At 34.5% G+C, this 19,808-nt stretch overlaps 3 protein-coding genes and 1 pseudogene across 3 annotated transcripts; 2 read left to right on the top strand and 2 right to left on the bottom strand.

The window, feature by feature from the left end:
* Positions 1-940: 940 nt before the first annotated feature.
* LOC103838041 (pentatricopeptide repeat-containing protein At1g62720) lies at positions 941-3,133 on the bottom strand. Its single transcript, XM_009114453.2, has one exon. It carries the CDS (start codon positions 2,561-2,563, stop codon positions 1,106-1,108), a length of 1,458 nt encoding a protein of 485 aa, XP_009112701.1. The 5' UTR covers positions 2,564-3,133; the 3' UTR covers positions 941-1,105.
* A 235-nt stretch (positions 3,134-3,368) lies between these two features.
* Positions 3,369-6,437, top strand: LOC103838040 (vacuolar-processing enzyme beta-isozyme). Its single transcript, XM_009114452.3, has 9 exons — positions 3,369-3,641; positions 4,087-4,251; positions 4,628-4,784; positions 4,899-4,984; positions 5,078-5,277; positions 5,354-5,402; positions 5,492-5,701; positions 5,783-5,980; positions 6,119-6,437. Exons 1-9 carry the CDS (start codon positions 3,435-3,437, stop codon positions 6,302-6,304), a joined length of 1,458 nt encoding a protein of 485 aa, XP_009112700.1. The 5' UTR covers positions 3,369-3,434; the 3' UTR covers positions 6,305-6,437.
* A 262-nt stretch (positions 6,438-6,699) lies between these two features.
* LOC103838039 (pentatricopeptide repeat-containing protein At1g62680, mitochondrial) lies at positions 6,700-11,592 on the top strand. Its single transcript, XM_009114450.3, has 2 exons — positions 6,700-11,022; positions 11,314-11,592. Exon 1 carries the CDS (start codon positions 9,139-9,141, stop codon positions 10,744-10,746), a length of 1,608 nt encoding a protein of 535 aa, XP_009112698.1. The 5' UTR covers positions 6,700-9,138; the 3' UTR covers positions 10,747-11,022; positions 11,314-11,592.
* A 134-nt stretch (positions 11,593-11,726) lies between these two features.
* LOC103838038 lies at positions 11,727-17,849 on the bottom strand (annotated as a pseudogene).
* Positions 17,850-19,808: the final 1,959 nt, after the last annotated feature.

The following is a 19,808-nucleotide window of genomic DNA, read 5'->3' as shown; positions in this document are numbered from 1 at the left end:
TTATTTATAATGCTGATTTATTAAGACATTACATTTATGAGAAAGATTACATAGAAGATTTGATAATCGATAATATTACATGTCTTATAAAGATCTACGCCTAACTGCATCATCTGAACCGTCCTATGAAGATTCATCCATGACAAGATCTACTTGTACCAACATTAATAAATCATTTTCTCCGGGATTTGAAATTTGGATTTTCTGTAATCTACAAAAAAATTGCATAGTTTAAGGTTCGAACCCTAAACCTGGGTGTTGAATAACCAATATGCTACGGTGCTTCCACATCAACAATTTAATCTAAATTTTTAACTACATCATTTTTCTCTTTCTTTCACTTATTAATTAAATATTAATTTAATTTTTACTTTTTTAATAATTTTACTTGAACAAAATTCAACATTTTATCCACTATTTTAACGAATATTTTTTTTCTTTTATAATTATATTTTATGAGCAAAAAAATATATTTAAAAATCATTATAACTAAAAAATTAAAAAATAATAATAATTAATTTGTTGACATTAAACTACTAAAAAATGATCAACTTGAAATTGTATTTTCTTAAAGATAATAATAATACTGTAGTAAAAACTGATTTTTTTTCCTAAGTCCAATGAACTAAATATATATTTATAGACCATAAAAATTATAAACTTTAACATAATTTGTTTCTATGAAAATATTATTTGATACAAGATAATTGTTTTTAAATAACTGATTTAAGTAATTAGGGTGTACCAAAAAATTATAAAATTCCATCAACCAGTGATTATCGACATATATCAATACATTTTTGCAAAGAGAAAAATAGAGTGGTGTTGGAGATGTCTTTAAGTAAATTACATTTCGATGTTTTTGATCCAAGGATGCAATGAGGAGTTCACGGTGTTCCTCCACTTTGGTTTCAGTTTAAGCTCAAGTGGTATTCATGGAGATCTATGTTATGAATAACTTCAGACATTATTACATAACTCTCCCAGCTTGTTTACATTTTTACTTGTAATCATTCAAACTTACAATAGGCAACAGAGAAAAAAATACAATAATGTGTTTCTTTTTCCTTCAAACAATATACAGTTTCACAGAATGTACAATCTGCTATAGTAGAAGCAGCCCATCTTCATGCATTTTTCTATACAACTCATCTGCTTCATGCCACAGGCGTTTCCTACAAAACCCTGAGATCATGGTAGTGTACGATACAACATCAGGCTCAACTCCATTGTCCGCGAGGCTACAAAACAAGTCCCAAGCATCTTCCACATAACCAGCCTTGCACATTATGTGAATCATGATATTATATATAGTAACATCAAGATCCATCCCACTCTTCTGCATATCCTGGAATACAACCAACGCTTTCTCAACCTTCCCGTTATTAAAAAGACCATAAAGCAAAATGCTGTAAGTCCTTAGATTGGGAGGAGAATCCATCCGTCTGAAAACCCCCTGAGCAGTATCTGGTTTGCCCACTTGAAAATAGCCCTGGATGATAGTGTTGTAAGTGACCGTATCTCGTACCAATCCTCTTTCCGACATCTCGCTGAAGAGTTTCATCACATCATCTACTCTCTTAAACTTGCAAAACCCATTTATGAGAGTGTTATAAGTCACTATATCAGGCAAGCACTCGTTTGTCACCATCACCTCAAGCATTTGTTTAGCCTCGTCTACTCGACCGTGCATACAAAGCCCGTTGATCATCGAGTTGTAAGCGAAAACATCAGGAACTATAGACCTATTAACCATCTCCTCGTGCAGCTTCTCAGCCTCTAAAAGGTTCCCTTCTTTCACAGACGCATCGATCAACGCAGTGAAAGTGATGACATTAGGGACAACGTTCCTCATTACCATATCTCTCAGGAGAAGATCAGCGTCATTGCATCTACCGGAGCTGCAAAGACCGGTTATAAGAGAGTTGTAAGTAACAACATCCGCTCTAACTCCATTCTTATCCATTTGCTCGAAGAGCTCCAAAGCGTTGTTAACCGATCCGTTCTTGCAGAAACCGTCGATGATGGTGTTGTAGATGACAACGTCTGGTTTACACCCCATTGCCTCCATTTTAGCAACTAAATCTATAGCATCGAAAACTCTGTTCCTTTGACAGAACCCATTGATCAGAGAGCTAAGCGTGACGACATCAGGGTGGAAACCAAGCTTCATCATCTTCCCGATAACAGATAAAGCAATGGAGAACCGAGAGCAACGACATAAACAGTTGATGAGGATGTTGTATGTGTAAAGATCATGCGTGATTCCAAGAGTCTCCATCTGGTTGAAGAGAGAGATCACAAGATCGAACTTCTTGGTTTTGGCGAGTTGACTCAGCGGTTTGCTGAATTCGACAATTGAAGGAAGGGGACGAGATTGAATCATGAGACAGAACAGTTTAAGTGGGTCTTTCGGTCTCTTGGAGGTAGAGAGAGTTCGTGTCGTGTAAGAGTAACGGTTAAAGAAAGGAGCAGTTAGAGGATTACCTCTCTCAAGAAGACGGCGATGATTGAGAAAGTTCTTAGCTTTCGATGCAATTGAAGTCGAAATCGATCTCTTCATATGATTTTTGATTGGGTTTGGTTATTCATAACCTCTCTGTGTGTGTCTGTCTGTAAATGGCTTAAACCCTGTAATAAAAACCCTATTATCTTCCAAGTGGGGGAGACGATAGGCGAGATTTTGGAAACCGGTTCAGTCACGGTTTAACATTTTTAATCAAAATCGGTTACGTAGAGATTTGGTTCAGTCCTAACCGATGCTGTCCTTGTAACGGTGGAAAATAGCAATTTGTGGGTCCCGCCTATATATACGTGTCTTGACAATGTTTTGCATGTTCTCTGTTGTGTCGTAAATCAGACAACTGAGCGAGCAGCGAGTCTTTGGTTGTTTTCTTTTTTCTTTTGGAAATCGTCAACAGTATAATCATTTTTTAACTCATCTGTAATTAATATCCCCTAATTTCAATTACAAAGCACTATAAATCATTATAGGTCTCAATTAATATTAAAATTTACATTTACAAACACAAAACAATAGGACAATAAATTGTTAAAAAAATTACAAGCTTATAAAATTACGTACTCATCTTTTGGGACAAGTATTACTAATTATACTTTACCAAAAAACAAAATATTACTAATTATTAAAAGAATAGAGTACGTCTTTAGCCCTTTTCTCAAAAAAAAAAAGGAAGAAAGAATAGAGTACGCTTTGTGACTTTGCCCATCCGAAAGAGCTAAATACTATTGATAAAAAATGTGTAACTATATATTAAAGTGTAATTAGTTGGCAAAAACTTTAGATTAGAATTCTGCTCTTTTTGTTTATTATTAACACCCATTGGTTTAGCTTTATAACCAACCATCATTTGCTTTTATAGCTATCTTTGTTCCTTCGTAGTATCTCTTTCTTTATTCTCTCTCCGTCTCCCATGGCTAAGTTCTATTGTCTCAGACCAGCTCTTCTTCTTCTTCTGTTACTTCTAGTGGTTCGTACCCAGTCACGCCGTCGGTTCGAGCCAAAAATTCTCATGCCGTCAGAGGAAGCTAAATCGAATGAGCAAGAAAAGACCATGATCGGTACTAGATGGGCGGTTCTTATCGCTGGTTCTTCCGGTTACGGAAACTACAGGCACCAGGTACAATAAATGTTCAAATGGCGGATCTTTTTTGTGGTAAAATCAAATAGTTAATCGTCTTATTGCTTAAAATTATTTTTATTAAAAAAAAATTATTTTTATTATTCGTTGTTTTCAGTTCTTTATTAAAATTATGCATCAGTGTAAATATTTTCCCTCAAGATTTTTTTCTGGGGACTTACGAATATATTCTTATGACATGCAATTTTTTTTTAATTCTCTAATTTTATTAAAGAGTAGCTACAAATTAATATCCAATGAGTTCGTTCAAGCCTTGGGAGTTTTTCTTAAAACTAAAAGAACCTTTGATGAATTCTGTTGAACTAGTTCTACTTTATCACATGTATAAAAGTGTTCTTTGTTTTATACTTCTTAAAAATATTCAAAAGTGCTTTTATTAAATACAATTATTTACTTATTGTGTTTTATTGCTTTTGTATTATAGGCTGACGTTTGTCACGCATATCAAATACTAAGAAAAGGAGGTTTAAAAGAAGAGAACATAGTCGTCATGATGTATGATGATATCGCCAACCATCCACTTAATCCTCGTCCAGGTACTCTAATCAACCATCCTGATGGCGAAGATGTTTACGCCGGAGTCCCGAAGGTATTATTAACGTACCTTTAATCCATGATTAGTCTATGTTCTGGTTTTATATTTATTAAATTTGATGGTAATACTATATGTTATTTTTATAATCCAATTTAGCGTCTAATAATGTTGTAGATCTTTATTTTTATATTAATTTGTATATTGAAAGTTACTTCCTTCGAATATTATTTTTATAATCAAATTCCTAATGTATTTTTGGATCAATCGTGATGGTGACTTGGATAGTACCCGCCAATTGTTGATGTTGAGCCAAAAAAAAAAAAATAGTACCCGACAATTAATAGTGACAATGACTCTGTAGACGTCATAAGTCATAACCACTTATTGTTTTCCTTTTCCATCATTTACTCATGTGAATATCTCTTTTCAGGACTATACCGGTCATAACGTTACGGCCGCTAACTTCTACGCGGTACTTCTAGGCGACAAGGAGGCTGTTACAGGTGGAAGCGGTAAGGTCATCGCTAGCAAGGCCAACGACCACATTTTTGTATATTACTCTGATCATGGTGGTCCGGGAGTTCTTGGTAAATTAACTACCCTTTTAGTCATGTGTTCAAGAATACTGTACGTGCAAGGATTATGCTTGTAATTGATTGCTTATAATGGTGTTTGTTTCGTTTAACATTTTCGTCGGTCAGGGATGCCAAACAAGCCTTACCTTTATGCTACTGATTTTATTGAAACACTTAAGAAGAAGCATGCTGCCGAAACATACAAAGAGATGGTAAAATTTAGTAAATATCTTGAGTGGTTCATTGGTTTCTTAAATTTGATGGTAATATCGTTATGCAATTATTATTGTGATGATGTAATGTAGGTTATATACGTAGAAGCATGTGAAAGCGGGAGCATATTCGAGGGGATAATGCCAAAGGACTTGAACATTTACGTAACAACGGCTTCAAATGCACAAGAGAGTAGTTATGGAACATATTGTCCCGGCATGAATCCGTCTCCCCCATCCGAATATATCACTTGCTTAGGAGATTTATATAGTGTTGCTTGGATGGAAGACAGGTATGTATAAATTAGATACATTTTATTATAGAGTACTTTTATGTGCAGTGGTTTATTAGTTGTGATTCGTTTGCAGTGAGACACACAACTTAAAGAAAGAGACTGTAAAGCAACAATACCAAACGGTACATGAAATTTTGGTCTTAACCCGTTTAATCAATGGTTGGTTTGAGAATGTTAAACTATATAGCGGGTCTTTTATCCCGGTGTGTAGGTGAAGATGCGGACGTCAAACTATAATACATATTCCGAAGGCTCCCATGTGATGGAATACGGTAACAGCAGTATTAAGTCGGAGAAGCTTTATCTATACCAAGGGTTCGATCCAGCCACTGTTAATTACCCTGCTAATGAATTACCGGTCAAGTCACCCGTGGGAGTTGTTAACCAACGCGACGCAGACCTTATTTTCCTTTGGCAAATGGTATTGGTCTATTTTGTTTTGCTTATTTTTGGTCATCTAAATCTACTGTAAATAATTGGTTTGATTAAACCATATTGGCAGTACCGAAGATCGGAAGATGGGCCAAGGAAGGATGAGATAATGAAGGAATTAACCGAGACAACAAGGCACAGAAAACATCTAGACACAAGTGTGGAATTGATAAGCACGGTTCTGTTTGGTCCCACGACAAATGTTCTCAAGTCAGTTAGAGAACCAGGTTTGCCGTTGGTCGACGATTGGGAATGTCTTAAATCAGTGGTAAGAGTTTCGCAGTCCTTTAAACTTTTATTTTTTGTTTTTGTACAATACATTTATAAATTTTTGTTTTATACGTGTTATTTAACAGATAATAATGTTAAAAGGGTTTGTTTATAAAATGTGCTTGTAATTTGTTAGGTACGCGTATTTGAAATGCATTGTGGATCACTAACGCAGTACGGGATGAAACATATGAGAGCGTTTGCAAACATTTGTAACAACGGTGTCTCGAAGGAGCTGATGAAGGAAGCTTCGGCTGCGGCATGCGGTGGTTATGAGGCTCGCTTCACGTCGCACCCGTCTGTTGTGGGCTATAGTGCATGAAAGTCGTGATCTTTTAAGTGTTTTCGGGTAATCACGTTAAGACATGACCTCAAAATAAAATAAAATAAATGTTTTTATTTTGCTATGGTAGTTGCATGTAAATACGGAAAATGCGTAAGACATTTTTAAATTATTTTGGTTATAAGTCCTCGTTTTGTTTTGTTTTGTTTTGTTTTTCCTTTTTAAATTATTTATATAATCAAATCTGAAACCCGTGAATCAAGAATCGATTACAAGCTGATTTAAACAAAAAGTATCCAAATTCAGTTGTTACGTTAATTCTACCACTCTGGAACGTTCCGTTAGTTCCAATTACTCGGATATTAGTGACCCTTTTCAATTTATAACGATTAACAACGCGAAGATGATAAAGTTCATTTCGTTTTTAGTTGCTGGAATTTCCCATATTGCTGGTGAAATAGCTGATTTCCGATGATCTTATCAAGTTTATAATATTTACCGTCTATGAAGCTCATGACAAACAAGAGGAAAAACAGATTCTAAATCACTTATACATGAAGAGCTTCTGAATTTATAATATTTACTCGCCTCTGTCGTCGAAAAGAAATGCAAGAGTCAGGTGTTTGTTTAATCTTGCTATCTCTATGACAGTATTTTTATGGTATCAAAACCATGTTTGTGTGTAGACGTCTAAGATTTGAGTGTTGGTCACTACTTTTTCATTCTTTGGTTTATATATATTTGAATAGTAGTCCTCTTGAATGTCTTTGTCGGTCTAAACACGGCCATAAATTCCGTAGGTATTGGAAACAATAAATCTCTGTCTAGACAAATTGTAAGGAACTTAGATTGTTTATTTCTAAAATCTAAAAATGGAATTTATACTCTAGATCAACATCATACAAGTACCAATCTGCTTCTTCATCTTCTAAATTGGAAAAAGATTTATTAGAGATTCAACAAAGATAGTCAGTAGTCAAGTAACAAATATAAATTATTTCTAAAGATCAAATGATAATTGATAAATCTCAAAACTATATAAAGATAAAATTTATCCATAAATAATAAATATAAATTAAAAATAAACAAACAAAAATATGAGCGGTTAAACCCGTCACTTAAGCACAAAGCATAAGCATAATATTTAAATAAAGAATAAATAATTCAAACAAGATGAAACATGATTAAAATTTTCTTTATTAAAAATTTACTTAGAAAGAAATTGTAACAATGTTCTCCATTATAAGGATAAGAGAAAATGTAAAAAAGAAAATGAATGAAAGAGTAGGAGAATGAGAACTTAGTTTACAACCGAAACAAATAATTCTTTAATAAGAATTTACAAAGATGTAATGATACATAAAAGTTAAAAATAAAATAGAAAAGAGCAGATATGGATAATACCACTTGCAAAATGTGTCTCCACTAAGCTTTATAATTGTTTGATGTTTGTTAGATGTAGACCTTGTTTTTCATGGCTATATGCATGGTACCCTTTCAGATATCTGAATTTTCGAACTTACATATTTCTTTTGCAAAAAAAAAAATTTCTTTAAAATTATTATATCATATGTGAGAACATATGCAACTTAATAAGAATATTTTTTAAAAAAGTTGAAGCTTCAGTTTTAAATGTTATACGAAAGCCCATAATTTTTTATAGTAGATAGTTTTTCGAGTTTCTAGATGAAAACATTTTGGAATAAGTCCAAATGCAATTTACATTTCACTAGTGTTGATTAATGCAACTGTAAACTTTTTGTTATTTTTAGAAAAAAAAAATGGTGACTCTAATTTTATATTTTTGAAAAGTTATTTTTTTAGAATGAAAAAATTCATTAGAAGCTCATATCTAGAGAATAGAGAATAATGATTTTGCTCTTTAAGATTTTCATCATTATTATCTAAGCAATCATTTTCTTGTTTTTAGAACTAGAATCATCATAAGTCATTAACCTTTGATAGATATAATTGAATAAAAATATTCAGTTTTTTTGAGAATTTTTAGATTATTATTATAACATAAATTATGATATAAGTTATTGGATATAAATTAAAATATAAGATCACATATATATATATATATATATATCTTATTTATAATATCTCTCAATTAAGAGTTTTTATTTTATTTTAAAATATTTTTATTTTATTTATCCAGCCCACAAATGTAAACATTAATGCTAACCAGTTTTGATTTTGAAAGGTTTAGAATGATCTGAAGTGGTAGTAAATGATTTGAAGTGGTACAAAATGATTTTATATAGTTTCTTATGAATGTTGCAGAAACATGAACCATCGCTACAATTTGCATTTGATGAGACTCTGTGGATTAGTAGCACCGAAACCAATTAAGCCCTTACATTTAGACTGTAACCACTGTTTTGTCTCTTTACAAATTTCTCTGTCTTAGACCAGAGGTTTTAAGACCAAAGAGGAAACTGGAGTATAGGATATCATGTTTTTAGCAACAAATCATTTTTGTAAATTCTATTCTTATTACAGCGAGACTTGAATCCCTGTCATTTGGTGAGTACTCTGAGACACCATCGACATTCGACAAGTCTGAGAAAGATAAATATTACCAAACCAGAAACTGAAACCGATTTTGAACCGAACCGAACCGATAGAGATCATAAAATCATAAACCAATTTCATCCAGTAACAAACCGAAAATTAGAAAGAATCTGAAGTTTCCAAGCAAAAACCTATTTTGTTAACCAGTCGATCACAGGCGACTGAATCCGGTTTGATACAAAGATATAAACCGGAATTAAACCGGTTTAGGTTTCTCGAATTGTCAGTTACCCATTCCCATCTGTTAGTTTATAGGATTCTGAATCAGAGACAACGGAAAAAACAAATCGGAAACGATGAAGAAGTCGATTGCGATGACGGCGAAGAGATTGCTTCATCGGAACCTTCTCGAAAGCCCTAAACCCAGAGCAGCATCTCCTCCGCATTGCGGCTGCTGGACACGAGCTTTCTCCAGCGCGATTGCTCTCCGCGAGAGGCTGAGCCGAAACCGTCTCCGCGACATCAGCCTAGACGACGCAATCGATTTGTTCGACGACATGGTCGAATCTCGCCCCTTCCCTTCGATCATCGATTTCAACAGATTGTTAAACGCCGTCGCCAAGCTGAAGAAGCACGACGCCGTCGTCTCTTTAGGGAGAAAGATGGAGACTTTAGGGATTCGAAATGATCTCTACACGTTTAATATATTGATTAATTGCTTATGTAGCTGCTTTCAGCTCTCTCTTGCTTTGTCTCTTCTTGGGAAGATGTTGAAGCTTGGGTTTGAGCCTGATAGAGTCACGCTTGGCTCTCTTGTTAATGGGTTTTGTCGCAAGGATAGGGTTAATGAAGCTGTTTATTTCGTTTGTAAGATGGTTGAGTTAGGGTATAGAGTTGACATTGTTGCTTACAACACGATTATTGATAGTTTGTGCAAGAGTAAACGAGCTGATGAAGCTCTTAGTTTCTTCAAGGGAGTTGAAAGGAGAGGTGTGAGACCTAATGTTGTTACCTATACTTCTCTGGTAAAGGGTCTTTGTAATTCGGGTAGGTGGAGGGATGCGGCTCGGCTGTTGAGTGAGATGATCAAGAGGAAGATCAGTCCTAATGTGGTTACTTACAGCGCGTTGGTGGATGCGTTTGTGAAGAACGGGAAGGTTTTAGAGGCTAAAGAGCTTTATGAAGAGATGATGAGGATGTGTATAGATCCTGATGTTGTTACTTACAGCTCGTTGATCAATGGGCTTTGTGTGCAAGGTAGAATAGATGAGGCAAGTGAGATGTTTGATTTGATGGTAAGAAGAGGTTGTTTCCCTGATGTAGTGAGTTACAACACTCTTATTAATGGGTTTTGTAAGTCGAAGAGAGTAGAGGATGGGATGAGACTCTTCCGCGAGATGTCTCAAAGAGGATTAGTTAGCAGTACAGTCACTTACAACACTCTTATCCAAGGGTTTTTTCAAGCAGGGGATGTTGATATGGCTCAGGAATTTTTTAGTCAGATGGATTCTTTTGGTCTCTCTCCCGATATTTGGACGTACAACATTTTGTTAGGTGGTCTATGTGACAACGGGGAGCTAGAGAAAGCATTGGTGATATTTGGAGATATGCAAAGGAGAGAAATGGATCTTGATATTATCACATATACGACAATTATCCGAGGGATGTGCGAGGCTGGTAAGGTTGAAGACGCTTGGGGTTTATTCTGTAGCCTAAGCCTCAAAGGAGTGAAGCCTGATGTTGTAGCGTACACTACAATGATGTCAGGCTTGTGTAGGAAAGGCCTACACTGTGAAATAGATGCATTGTATACAAAGATGAAAGGAGATGGGCTTATGCTGAATGACGGCACACTATGTATTAGAGATGGTGACATAACTGTATCAGCCGAGCTTATTAAAGAAATGTTGAGCCGTGGCAATGCACCATTCTGGGGATGCAAAAAAGCTGTTTCTCTCTTGTAATTGTTACTGTGGATGTTGCATTTCCACTATGATGTTATGCTTGGGTTGTCTTGCAATTTCATCTGTTTCAGTGGTGATGGAATCACTGCCACTTGGCTATGTCTCTAATTCGAGATTTTGAGTTGAGAGATCCTCAAGTCCTTCACTCCAAGTTAGAGATTCTGTATATGGACTTTGTATATGGACGTTGCCATCAGCATCATCATAATCAGCGCTATATCTGGTGCCGATAAGCTTTCTTCATCAACCTCCTCCTCATCTCGGTCGACGCTTGAGGTGAAATTTATGTCTACTTATATCAAATCACATTTTTAGAACATCCCTCGAAAATGCATTCTTATTATAGGCTTTGTTTGATGCAACTTGTCGTCTAAGTGTTGTTTTCTTTGAGTCATCTAACTTATATATCGGTCCCATTCTGGTGTCTAACAGTAGCGACAATGCCTTTTCCAGTTTTGAAGAGATAACTATCTCAAAACAAATGGAAGTGTAAATGTAGATGAACATATTGTTTCTTACTTGAGTGTCTTTTTGCACAAATTTGAGATGTAAAACCTCCCAATGCAGGTAGGTACTCGGGAACAGAGGAATGCATGAACATAGAGACGTATTCGACTGACCGGCATGAGGAAAAGTGAGCATCACCACGTTTGTGCATACATATAAGACATGCAAGGAACAAAATTGCTCTGCCAGAGGTTAGATTTAAAAAATGCCATGAAGTTGTAAAAAAAAATTTCCTTAAATGAAAATTCTATGAGCACAAAGACAAATTATACTCAATAGTGTATTTCTTCAGATTGAAAAGAAAGGTTCTCAGAAATCGTATCTTTTGTTCTTTCCTGATAATCACCACTTCCCATCCATAAAGTTAAATTATCTTTCTCTCATACAAATCTTATCTTCTCTTCTCTCCTAAAAATTATTACTCGTCGGCTAACAGCTTCACATTTTCCTCCCTTTCCCTTTTGTTCAATCTCCTTTTCTTTGTCTCTGAACGTTGGGTGGTTGCTTCTCTGTATCACTGTCATGTGATCAAGTTGTGAATCAAGCACTCAATGGTTATGTGTCAAAGAGAGCTATATTCATAACCTCGAGGAAAATCTCGCCGCTTTGGAGCAACTGTTGATGAACTGAAGGCAAGGCTAGATGATTTGTCAAAAAGAGTGGAGAGAGAGGAGGACAAAGGTCTACAAAGGCTTTCCCAAGGTATGGTTTACTAGAGTTGAGACCATTGAAAGCAAAGTCAATGGTCTGTTACATTGAAAGCAAAGTCAATAGGTTTAGTGTTAGAACAACTGAACTTCAAAGGTTGTCTGTGGGTTTTGCTCGAAGAGTTTAACATTGAGTTATCGTTATGGGAAACGGGTTTCCATGATGTTGAAGGAAGTTGAGAATCCAAAAGCTAATGGGTTTTTTTATGTGCTTGCTGAAAAAGCGCAAGCGTCTGAAGTGATAGAGAGGCCTACTCAACCCGCAATCGTCGGTTGGGAAAAAAAAAATGCTTGAAACGGTTTAGAACCGTCTCAAGGAAAATGAAGTGAGTATTATGGGTCTGTACGATATGAGCGGAGTTGGCAAAACAAACACTATTCATACAAATCTAAAGTGACACATTATGAAACAGATGAAGTATATTAATACAGTATAACTTTGTTAATAATCAATGCTATTGCTCTAAGAAACAACAACTAATAACGTTACAACTTATACGTCCGAAACTTCTAATGAACACACATACTCCATCCAACGCTTCAAACTTTAACCAACCCCATGCCCAAATTAGAAGAAAATGAACATCAATATGCATTTCAAATTTCATGATGAATTGTGAAGGAGCACCAAATCGGCCGCAGAGTAAGGACGAATAAAAGCACTGTTCATTTGCCAGACCTCAAATGACGCCGTAATGGTAGCATTAAAGGCATTGTTGAACAAGAAGAGCTTCGCAGCTCCATAGTTGGCTTCTGTCGGATATACTCTTGACGTAATACATGTTCTCCCACCTTGTCCGAACCCTTCTATTATCGAATGATCCACCTACGTGCACACAATTGAAATATAATAATATATAATACATTACCAAGATTTAAGTGTCAAAAAGAAAACTAATACTAGATTTAAGTGTATGGTTTGAAGGATATAATACATTACCAAGATTCTCATAGTCAATTTCTCCTCTTTAAGGACCGGTACGAAGCTTCCATATACCGATTTAACCACATCGTTTGCCATTGTCGACCTATTTAAAGACATTTTGATTAACGTTAAATCAATATTTTCTGATATATAAAGGAACTTATTTGTATAAAAAGAAGAATCTATCAATGCATGTTTAACATGAAAATTACCTTAACGTGTCAGTACAGAAGAAAGTCTTGAGTTTAGAATCTTTCCCCTTAGTCACATAGAAATAAACCGTAGTTTGTTCCGACAAGCTTTCATCAGTAAGAACAGAGAATCCAAAAGGCCCTAAAGCACCACTCACAGTTGAACCTCCACTTGTTTCACAGCTGAAATCTTCTTCAGCTTCCACGGATTCATCTCCAGTGATTTTTTTGAGATCTTCTTTGTTGATCTCGAACTCAGCCTCTATGTCTAGCTGAGCCGTGGAACTTACATCAACCTGAACCACAGTCTCTGGTTTAACCTTCATGTCGAACTTCTTGCTGCTCAGTCTCAAAGATTTGACTTCTTCAACTGGCCATTGGACTAAGTTCTTTCCCGTCTTCGTGTCTAGGACAACAGTTCTGGGGATGCTCTGCTCATGATTTTAACAAATTTAACCCTTTACTTGGGCCACAAGTAACTAACACATCAAAGCCTAACTTTCATACCACGTTAAGTAGGGAAAACATACCTGAACAGAAGACCAACCCTTTTTTACATCAGCAGCTTCACTGTCAGATTCACCGATCCAACCCCACAAGATTCTTCGTCTCTTATTTTGATCGTAAAACGTTTTTGACGCATAAAATTTCCCGTAATCATATCTCAAACTGGTACTTTTCCCAACATCGAAAGTCGGATCATCCGGGATCCATGTTCCATTTGAATCATAATATGTCCTAATGGCATATCACATCCGGACCATTGACAGAAGTGTCAAGCCCGTTGACTTTAGTCTTGGACACCGGATAAAAGTCAATGCACTCCCACATTCCCGTATCAGGGACTTGGTGCAACAGGTTATCTAGCTTCTCGTAGGTTTTAAAATCGGTAGTATCATAGACTAGAGATATTCCGGTTCTGTTGACCTTGGAACCGATTGTAATACGCCATTTTCCAGCCAATGTCTTCCAAGCCGTTGTTGGGTCACGGAAGTCCCTGGCTCCGATGCCTGGAGGCGGTACAAGAACAGGGTAGCCAGAGAACTTGGTCCATTTCAACAAAAGTGGGTCACTAGGATCTTCAGGATAGGCAAGATTTTGAACCTAAAGATAATAATTATTAGTAGTAGTGTCATCCATTGGTCCGACCAAATTGGAATGATCTCAATAGTTAATTCAGATATAGTTAGTTCAACAAGTTAAAAAGAAACGTATTATTAGTCATACCCGATACGAATTCGAGTCCAATAGTAAATATTATTTATTTACGTTTTACAAAAATATCACAAATATTATCAAAACCTAATATTAGAGCAACTCTTGTAAGAATATCTCAAAAGAGAACTTCCAAAATATTCTCTAGAATTTGTTTTACTATTGTGTCAGTTCGTGATTGACTTACTTTTCTAATGAAAATTGAAATTTAACTACATATAAAAAGTGCATTAAAAAGTATTATTTGTGTTTTAGATACTCATTCTTATATACTTACTATATTAAAGTTGCTCTTAGAATCGTATAAGTCATTCTTATATATCGACGATCACGAGTAAAACAAGATGAAGAGGATTTTAAAATTATTACCTGTACGAAGTTGTCGGTGGAACCGGTGTAGAGCATTACAATGGAGCCATCATCGAGCAAAGTGGCTGAACCGGTCCAGACGCCGTTAGCGTCGTACCACTGGTCAGGAACCATGGCTAATGGCAAGTGAAACCAGTGTATAAGATCCTTTGAAACGGCGTGACCCCAAGCAATGTCACCCCAGACGGCTCCATTTATATTGTATTGATAGAAGAAATGATACAATCCCTTATAGAACAATGGACCTGGGCGCACGATTAACATTAGTTCATTTGATGCGATGAAAACATAAGTTCTGTTATGTATTATGGATCTTGTGGTGAATAATGAAATCATTGGTGAACTAGGTTACTAGAACGAGTCGGACCGCAAAATAGACAGCTTAACAATAACTGGCATGCAGTTTGAACAATGCACATGATTCACGTGGTATAGAAAACAGGTCAGACAAATAATTAAACTAAACTAAATTAAACTTCGAGTTTAACTTATAAAGAAAAATAATAATCAAACTAAACAATAGAGCTTTTAAGAAACGTCGGGTGTTCATAATTTCTCACAATATTTTTGTTTCCATTTTTTTCTTTTTGTTCCATTGACTTTTTAATTCTTGTCCGCAAACGACTAGCTAATATATTTTTTTCATTTTAAAATGTCTTCCTTTTTCTCAACATATTTCTACCAGTTGTGAAAATTTCTAATTGAAGTTAAATCATTTTTATAATACGTTCTTCATAATTTACAGAAACAACAAAAACAATGTTAATGGGAAAAATAGTTAGTTTTAGAATAAAAAAACAAGAGAGGAGATCCGGTAGAATCTAACCATTAGGATCTGCAGAAGGTGAAGCCAGATAGTTGCCATTCACAAACGCCATTGGATGGAGAAAGTAAGAGCCAAAAGAAGATGGAAAAACGTTAAATGCGAAATGAAACCGATAGTCATACATCACACATGTAAAAAAAAAAAATTGTATGATTCCTGATTTAAAATTTTACGGATTTCAAAGAAAATATAGTTGACATCACTCTTGCGTGATTACTTAACTCGTGTTCCTTAAGCTATATATGATTATATAGTCAAGAACTCTAATCTTCATGGATTACGAAAAGGAAAAGGAACACTTTGAACTAATTTTGCTATTTACATATATATAATTTTTTTTTTTGTAACTTAGGCTTTCTACATATATATAATTAGAAAATCACTAATGTTAATACCGTTCATCCAGTTCTTCTCAGGCTGAAAATGAAACGCCGTACGTTGCCACGACAACATCGTATTTTTCCACGCAAACGGTTCTGTTTTCCGAAAGTTTCTCTTCTCGGACACACCGGCCAATGGAGCAGGTGACTTCGTCGTTGTTTCATTACTTCCACCATTCTTGCTTGCAGATTCGTTGTGTATAACGATGAGAGTGACGTACAAAGCGACCAAGAGCAAGATGACGGCGCGATGGACCTTGATGGGTTGTCTCCGACGGCTTTCCAAGATCAGGTCGTCGGATCTTGAATCTGATAATGGTTTTCGTTGGAAGATGACAGGCAAGAGAGCATCCGAGCTCGCCATTTATTTTTCGTTTTTTTGTGTGCAGAATTGATGCATGTAACAGGAAATGGCAAATACACTATATCTTGGAAAATCATTAAAAAGAATAATCTCAATATTAAGTTATATTATCTGAGACAGGTCAGCAAATCAGAGCTGTGATTTTTTTTTGTATTTATTAAACACTAAAATTCATGTTAACACGCTATAAGCATATAAATTTTTGAAAGTACAGGCTATAAGCCTGCAAGTCAATAGTTTGTTTAATACGCACTTAATCTTTATCAGCTAAATGGATTTTGGGGCAATAATATAGTTGACCAATTCGGGTAGGCTTGACCATTCGGGTCCTCGGTCGGGTTCGAGTTCGGTCTTATCGGGTTCGGGTCCTTCAGATCTTAGATATTTAGAATTTGTCGGTTTGAGTTCGGTTCGGGTTCTATGGGATCGTCGGTCTTAGATAATTGAACTTAATTGGGTAATTAGTTTTGTTCGGTTCTAGATCGAGTTTGGTTCGGATCCGGTCGGGTCTAGCCCAAAAAAACAAAAAAATACTTGAAAATATTTAAATACTCGAAAAATATCCAAATTTTTATCTAAAATCTGACGAAAATACCTGAAATTTTATCTGATTATCCAAATTGTATTTTTGAAAATCTAAAATTTTAACAGAAAACCCAAAACCATACCCAAAAACTCAAATCTCAAACAGTCAAACTTAAAAAAAATACTCATAATACCAAAAATATACTGAAACGCCTATATATATAATATTTACTAGAATTTTCGGGTATTTCGGGTGCCCCATTGGATCTCGGATTCGAGGTCAGGTCGAATCCAATATCCACGGGTCATTCACAACAAGACCCAATAGGATAAAAAATCGGGTTGATTCAATTTTTCGGGTCAGTTTCGGTCGGGTCCTCGAGTACGGGTATATTGTTGATGCCTAAATTCGGGCTACTATAATGCATACATAACGATTGTTTTATGTTATGAAAATTTTGTGTTTTTGTTAACCCGTTTTATTGTATACCTCTTGTATATCAATTGTTTTCTTTTTCTTAGTCATTTAAATCATTGGTTGTATTAGTAGTTTGTATAATAAAATGTAGATGGATTATATTATTTGGTTGAAAAATTATCTGTAGTGTGTAGATTAGTATTGGTTAATATGATATAGTACGTGACTCAAGTATCCTTAGTATATAAAAATCAATTACGCAATATACAGTTAGTATATTAAACTATTTTTTTAATGTCAATAACCGTGTGTATATTTTAAAAATAAAATGGTGTATTAGTTGTTATATTACGTGTGCTCAACATTAATTATACATTCAAAATTATCTTTAATGAAAAAATTTTCAAAATGAAAACCAAAAGTAGTGTAAAATGAATATTTTTTTTTTAGAAATGATCGAAAAACTTATGGATGGGCAAAATACTTGGATCCGAGAACCAAACCGAACCCGGTTCAAAAAGTTATTTCAAACGTACAGATATCTGAACGTAGGGCCGGGCAAATAAACCGAACCCGAAAATCCGACCCGAACCCGATCCGATAAAAATGAATCCGAACCGATCCGAACCCGACATAAATACCGAATGGATCCTGTTTTTTGGTATATTGGGTTATGGGTATTATCCGAACCGAACCCGGACCTAAATGGATATCCGATAGAACCCGAAATATTTATAATAACAAAAAGAACTTTTACCAAATATGATTTTAATTCTTAATATGTATCCAAAATACTTTAAAATATTATTGAACTTCTAAAATAATTATCTAATACATGAAGGTTGATGGTGGAATGTAGCGGTTGAAGCCTAAAGTTTTTTTTATTTTGGTTTTGTTTTTATTGAATAGTGTTTCTCATTTCATGAGAACTTAGTTTTTGTTTTATGATTTCATTTATCTGGTTTTCTTTCTATCACTAACTATGTTTATCTTTCGCTAGATTTTGAATGATCATGTTTAATGTTTTTTCTTATTTTTGAATCGATTTTACTTATGTTTTGGCTATTAAAATATGTACAAATCATGTATTTTAAATCCGAAGAACCGATTTCATTTATGTTTTAGTTACAAAATAGGTACAAATCATGTATTGTTAAACCGAAGAATTGATTGGGACCCAAACCCGAAAATACAATGGGTTATACCGGTTCTTTGAAGATTTACTAACCCCGACCCGAACCCGATATAAACCGAACCGGTCCCAAACCGAACTTTTATATAACCCGAATGGGGTTGATTTTGATAAACCCGAAAAACCAAAACCCGAATGGATAAAACCAAAACCCGATTGGAACCCCGAATGCCCACGCCTATCTGAACGGATCCAAAAATTTTGATATCTAAAGAACCATATCCAAACCCGACCAAAACTAAAATGGTTTGGTATCCAAATAAATATGATTGTCTTAGATTCCATAAGTAATATTAATCATGCATCTTATTTAATTATGTGATACCTAACATACATGATATTTTATTGAGAGTTGTTTTCATTTGCAAATAAAATAAATATAAATTGGCTTGAAAATTATGCATAGCTATAATTCACATAACGATTGATTTATGTTATGCAAAGAGTGTGTTTTTGTTAACCGGTTTGACTGCATGCCTCTTGTATATATTTAAGTTTATTTTTCTTAGCATTTAAATCATTAGTATAGTAGTTTGTATAATAAAAATGTAGATGGATTATATTATTTGATTGACAAACTGATCTGTAGTGTGTAGATTAAGTATTGGTTAATATAGTACGTACGGACTCAACTAATTCTTAGTAGTATATAAAAATCAATTACGCAATATATATAGTTAGTTAAACTTTTTTTTTGTAATAGAAAAACTACTTTTGTATTTTTTTATATATCAATAAGGGCAATTGTCAATAATAGCACATTTTGAAGTTTATGTCTCAAAAATAGCACTAGAAGGAAAAAGTCACAAAAATGACATTCATTAAAGGGTAAAATATCTCTAATACCCTTGGTTTAAAATTACATAAACAAACAAAAAAAAAAAAAAAATAATTAAAAATAAAAAAAAATGAGAAAAAGAAATTTTTTTATAGTTTCAGATTATATGTTTTCAGATTCGAAATTTTTATAATTTTTTTTTTGAAATTTTTTTTTCGAACTTTTTTTTTATTTTTTTTTCAAATTTTCTTTTTATAATTTAAAAATACTTTTTGAAAACTGTTTTTAAAATTTTTATTTTTTATTTTAGTATTTATTTTTTATTAAAATTTTAAACCCTAATTCCAAAACTCCACCCCCTTAACTCTAAACCCTAAGGTTTGGATTAATTAACCCAAGAGTTATAAGTGTATATTTACCTCTTTAATGAAACCTATTTTTGTGACTTTGAGCATTGAGTGCTACTTTGAGAACAAAAACTTGGTTTGGTGCTATTCTAGTCTTTTTCTCTATCAATAACCGTGTGTATTTTTCGAAATGTGACTCTTGTCTGAACAAGGCAACATTAGAAAGAAGAACGGGAAGCTCCAGAACTTCATTCTGGAAAGAAACTAAAGTCTTCGATGTTTGGGATACTGATTTCAGCACTGACAAAAAAGAAGGGA

This window comes from Brassica rapa, chromosome A09 (assembly GCF_000309985.2).
Source record: "Brassica rapa cultivar Chiifu-401-42 chromosome A09, CAAS_Brap_v3.01, whole genome shotgun sequence".
In the NCBI taxonomy this organism is placed as follows: Eukaryota; Viridiplantae; Streptophyta; class Magnoliopsida; order Brassicales; family Brassicaceae; genus Brassica; species Brassica rapa.
This window is presented reverse-complemented; position numbering and strand designations above follow the sequence as displayed.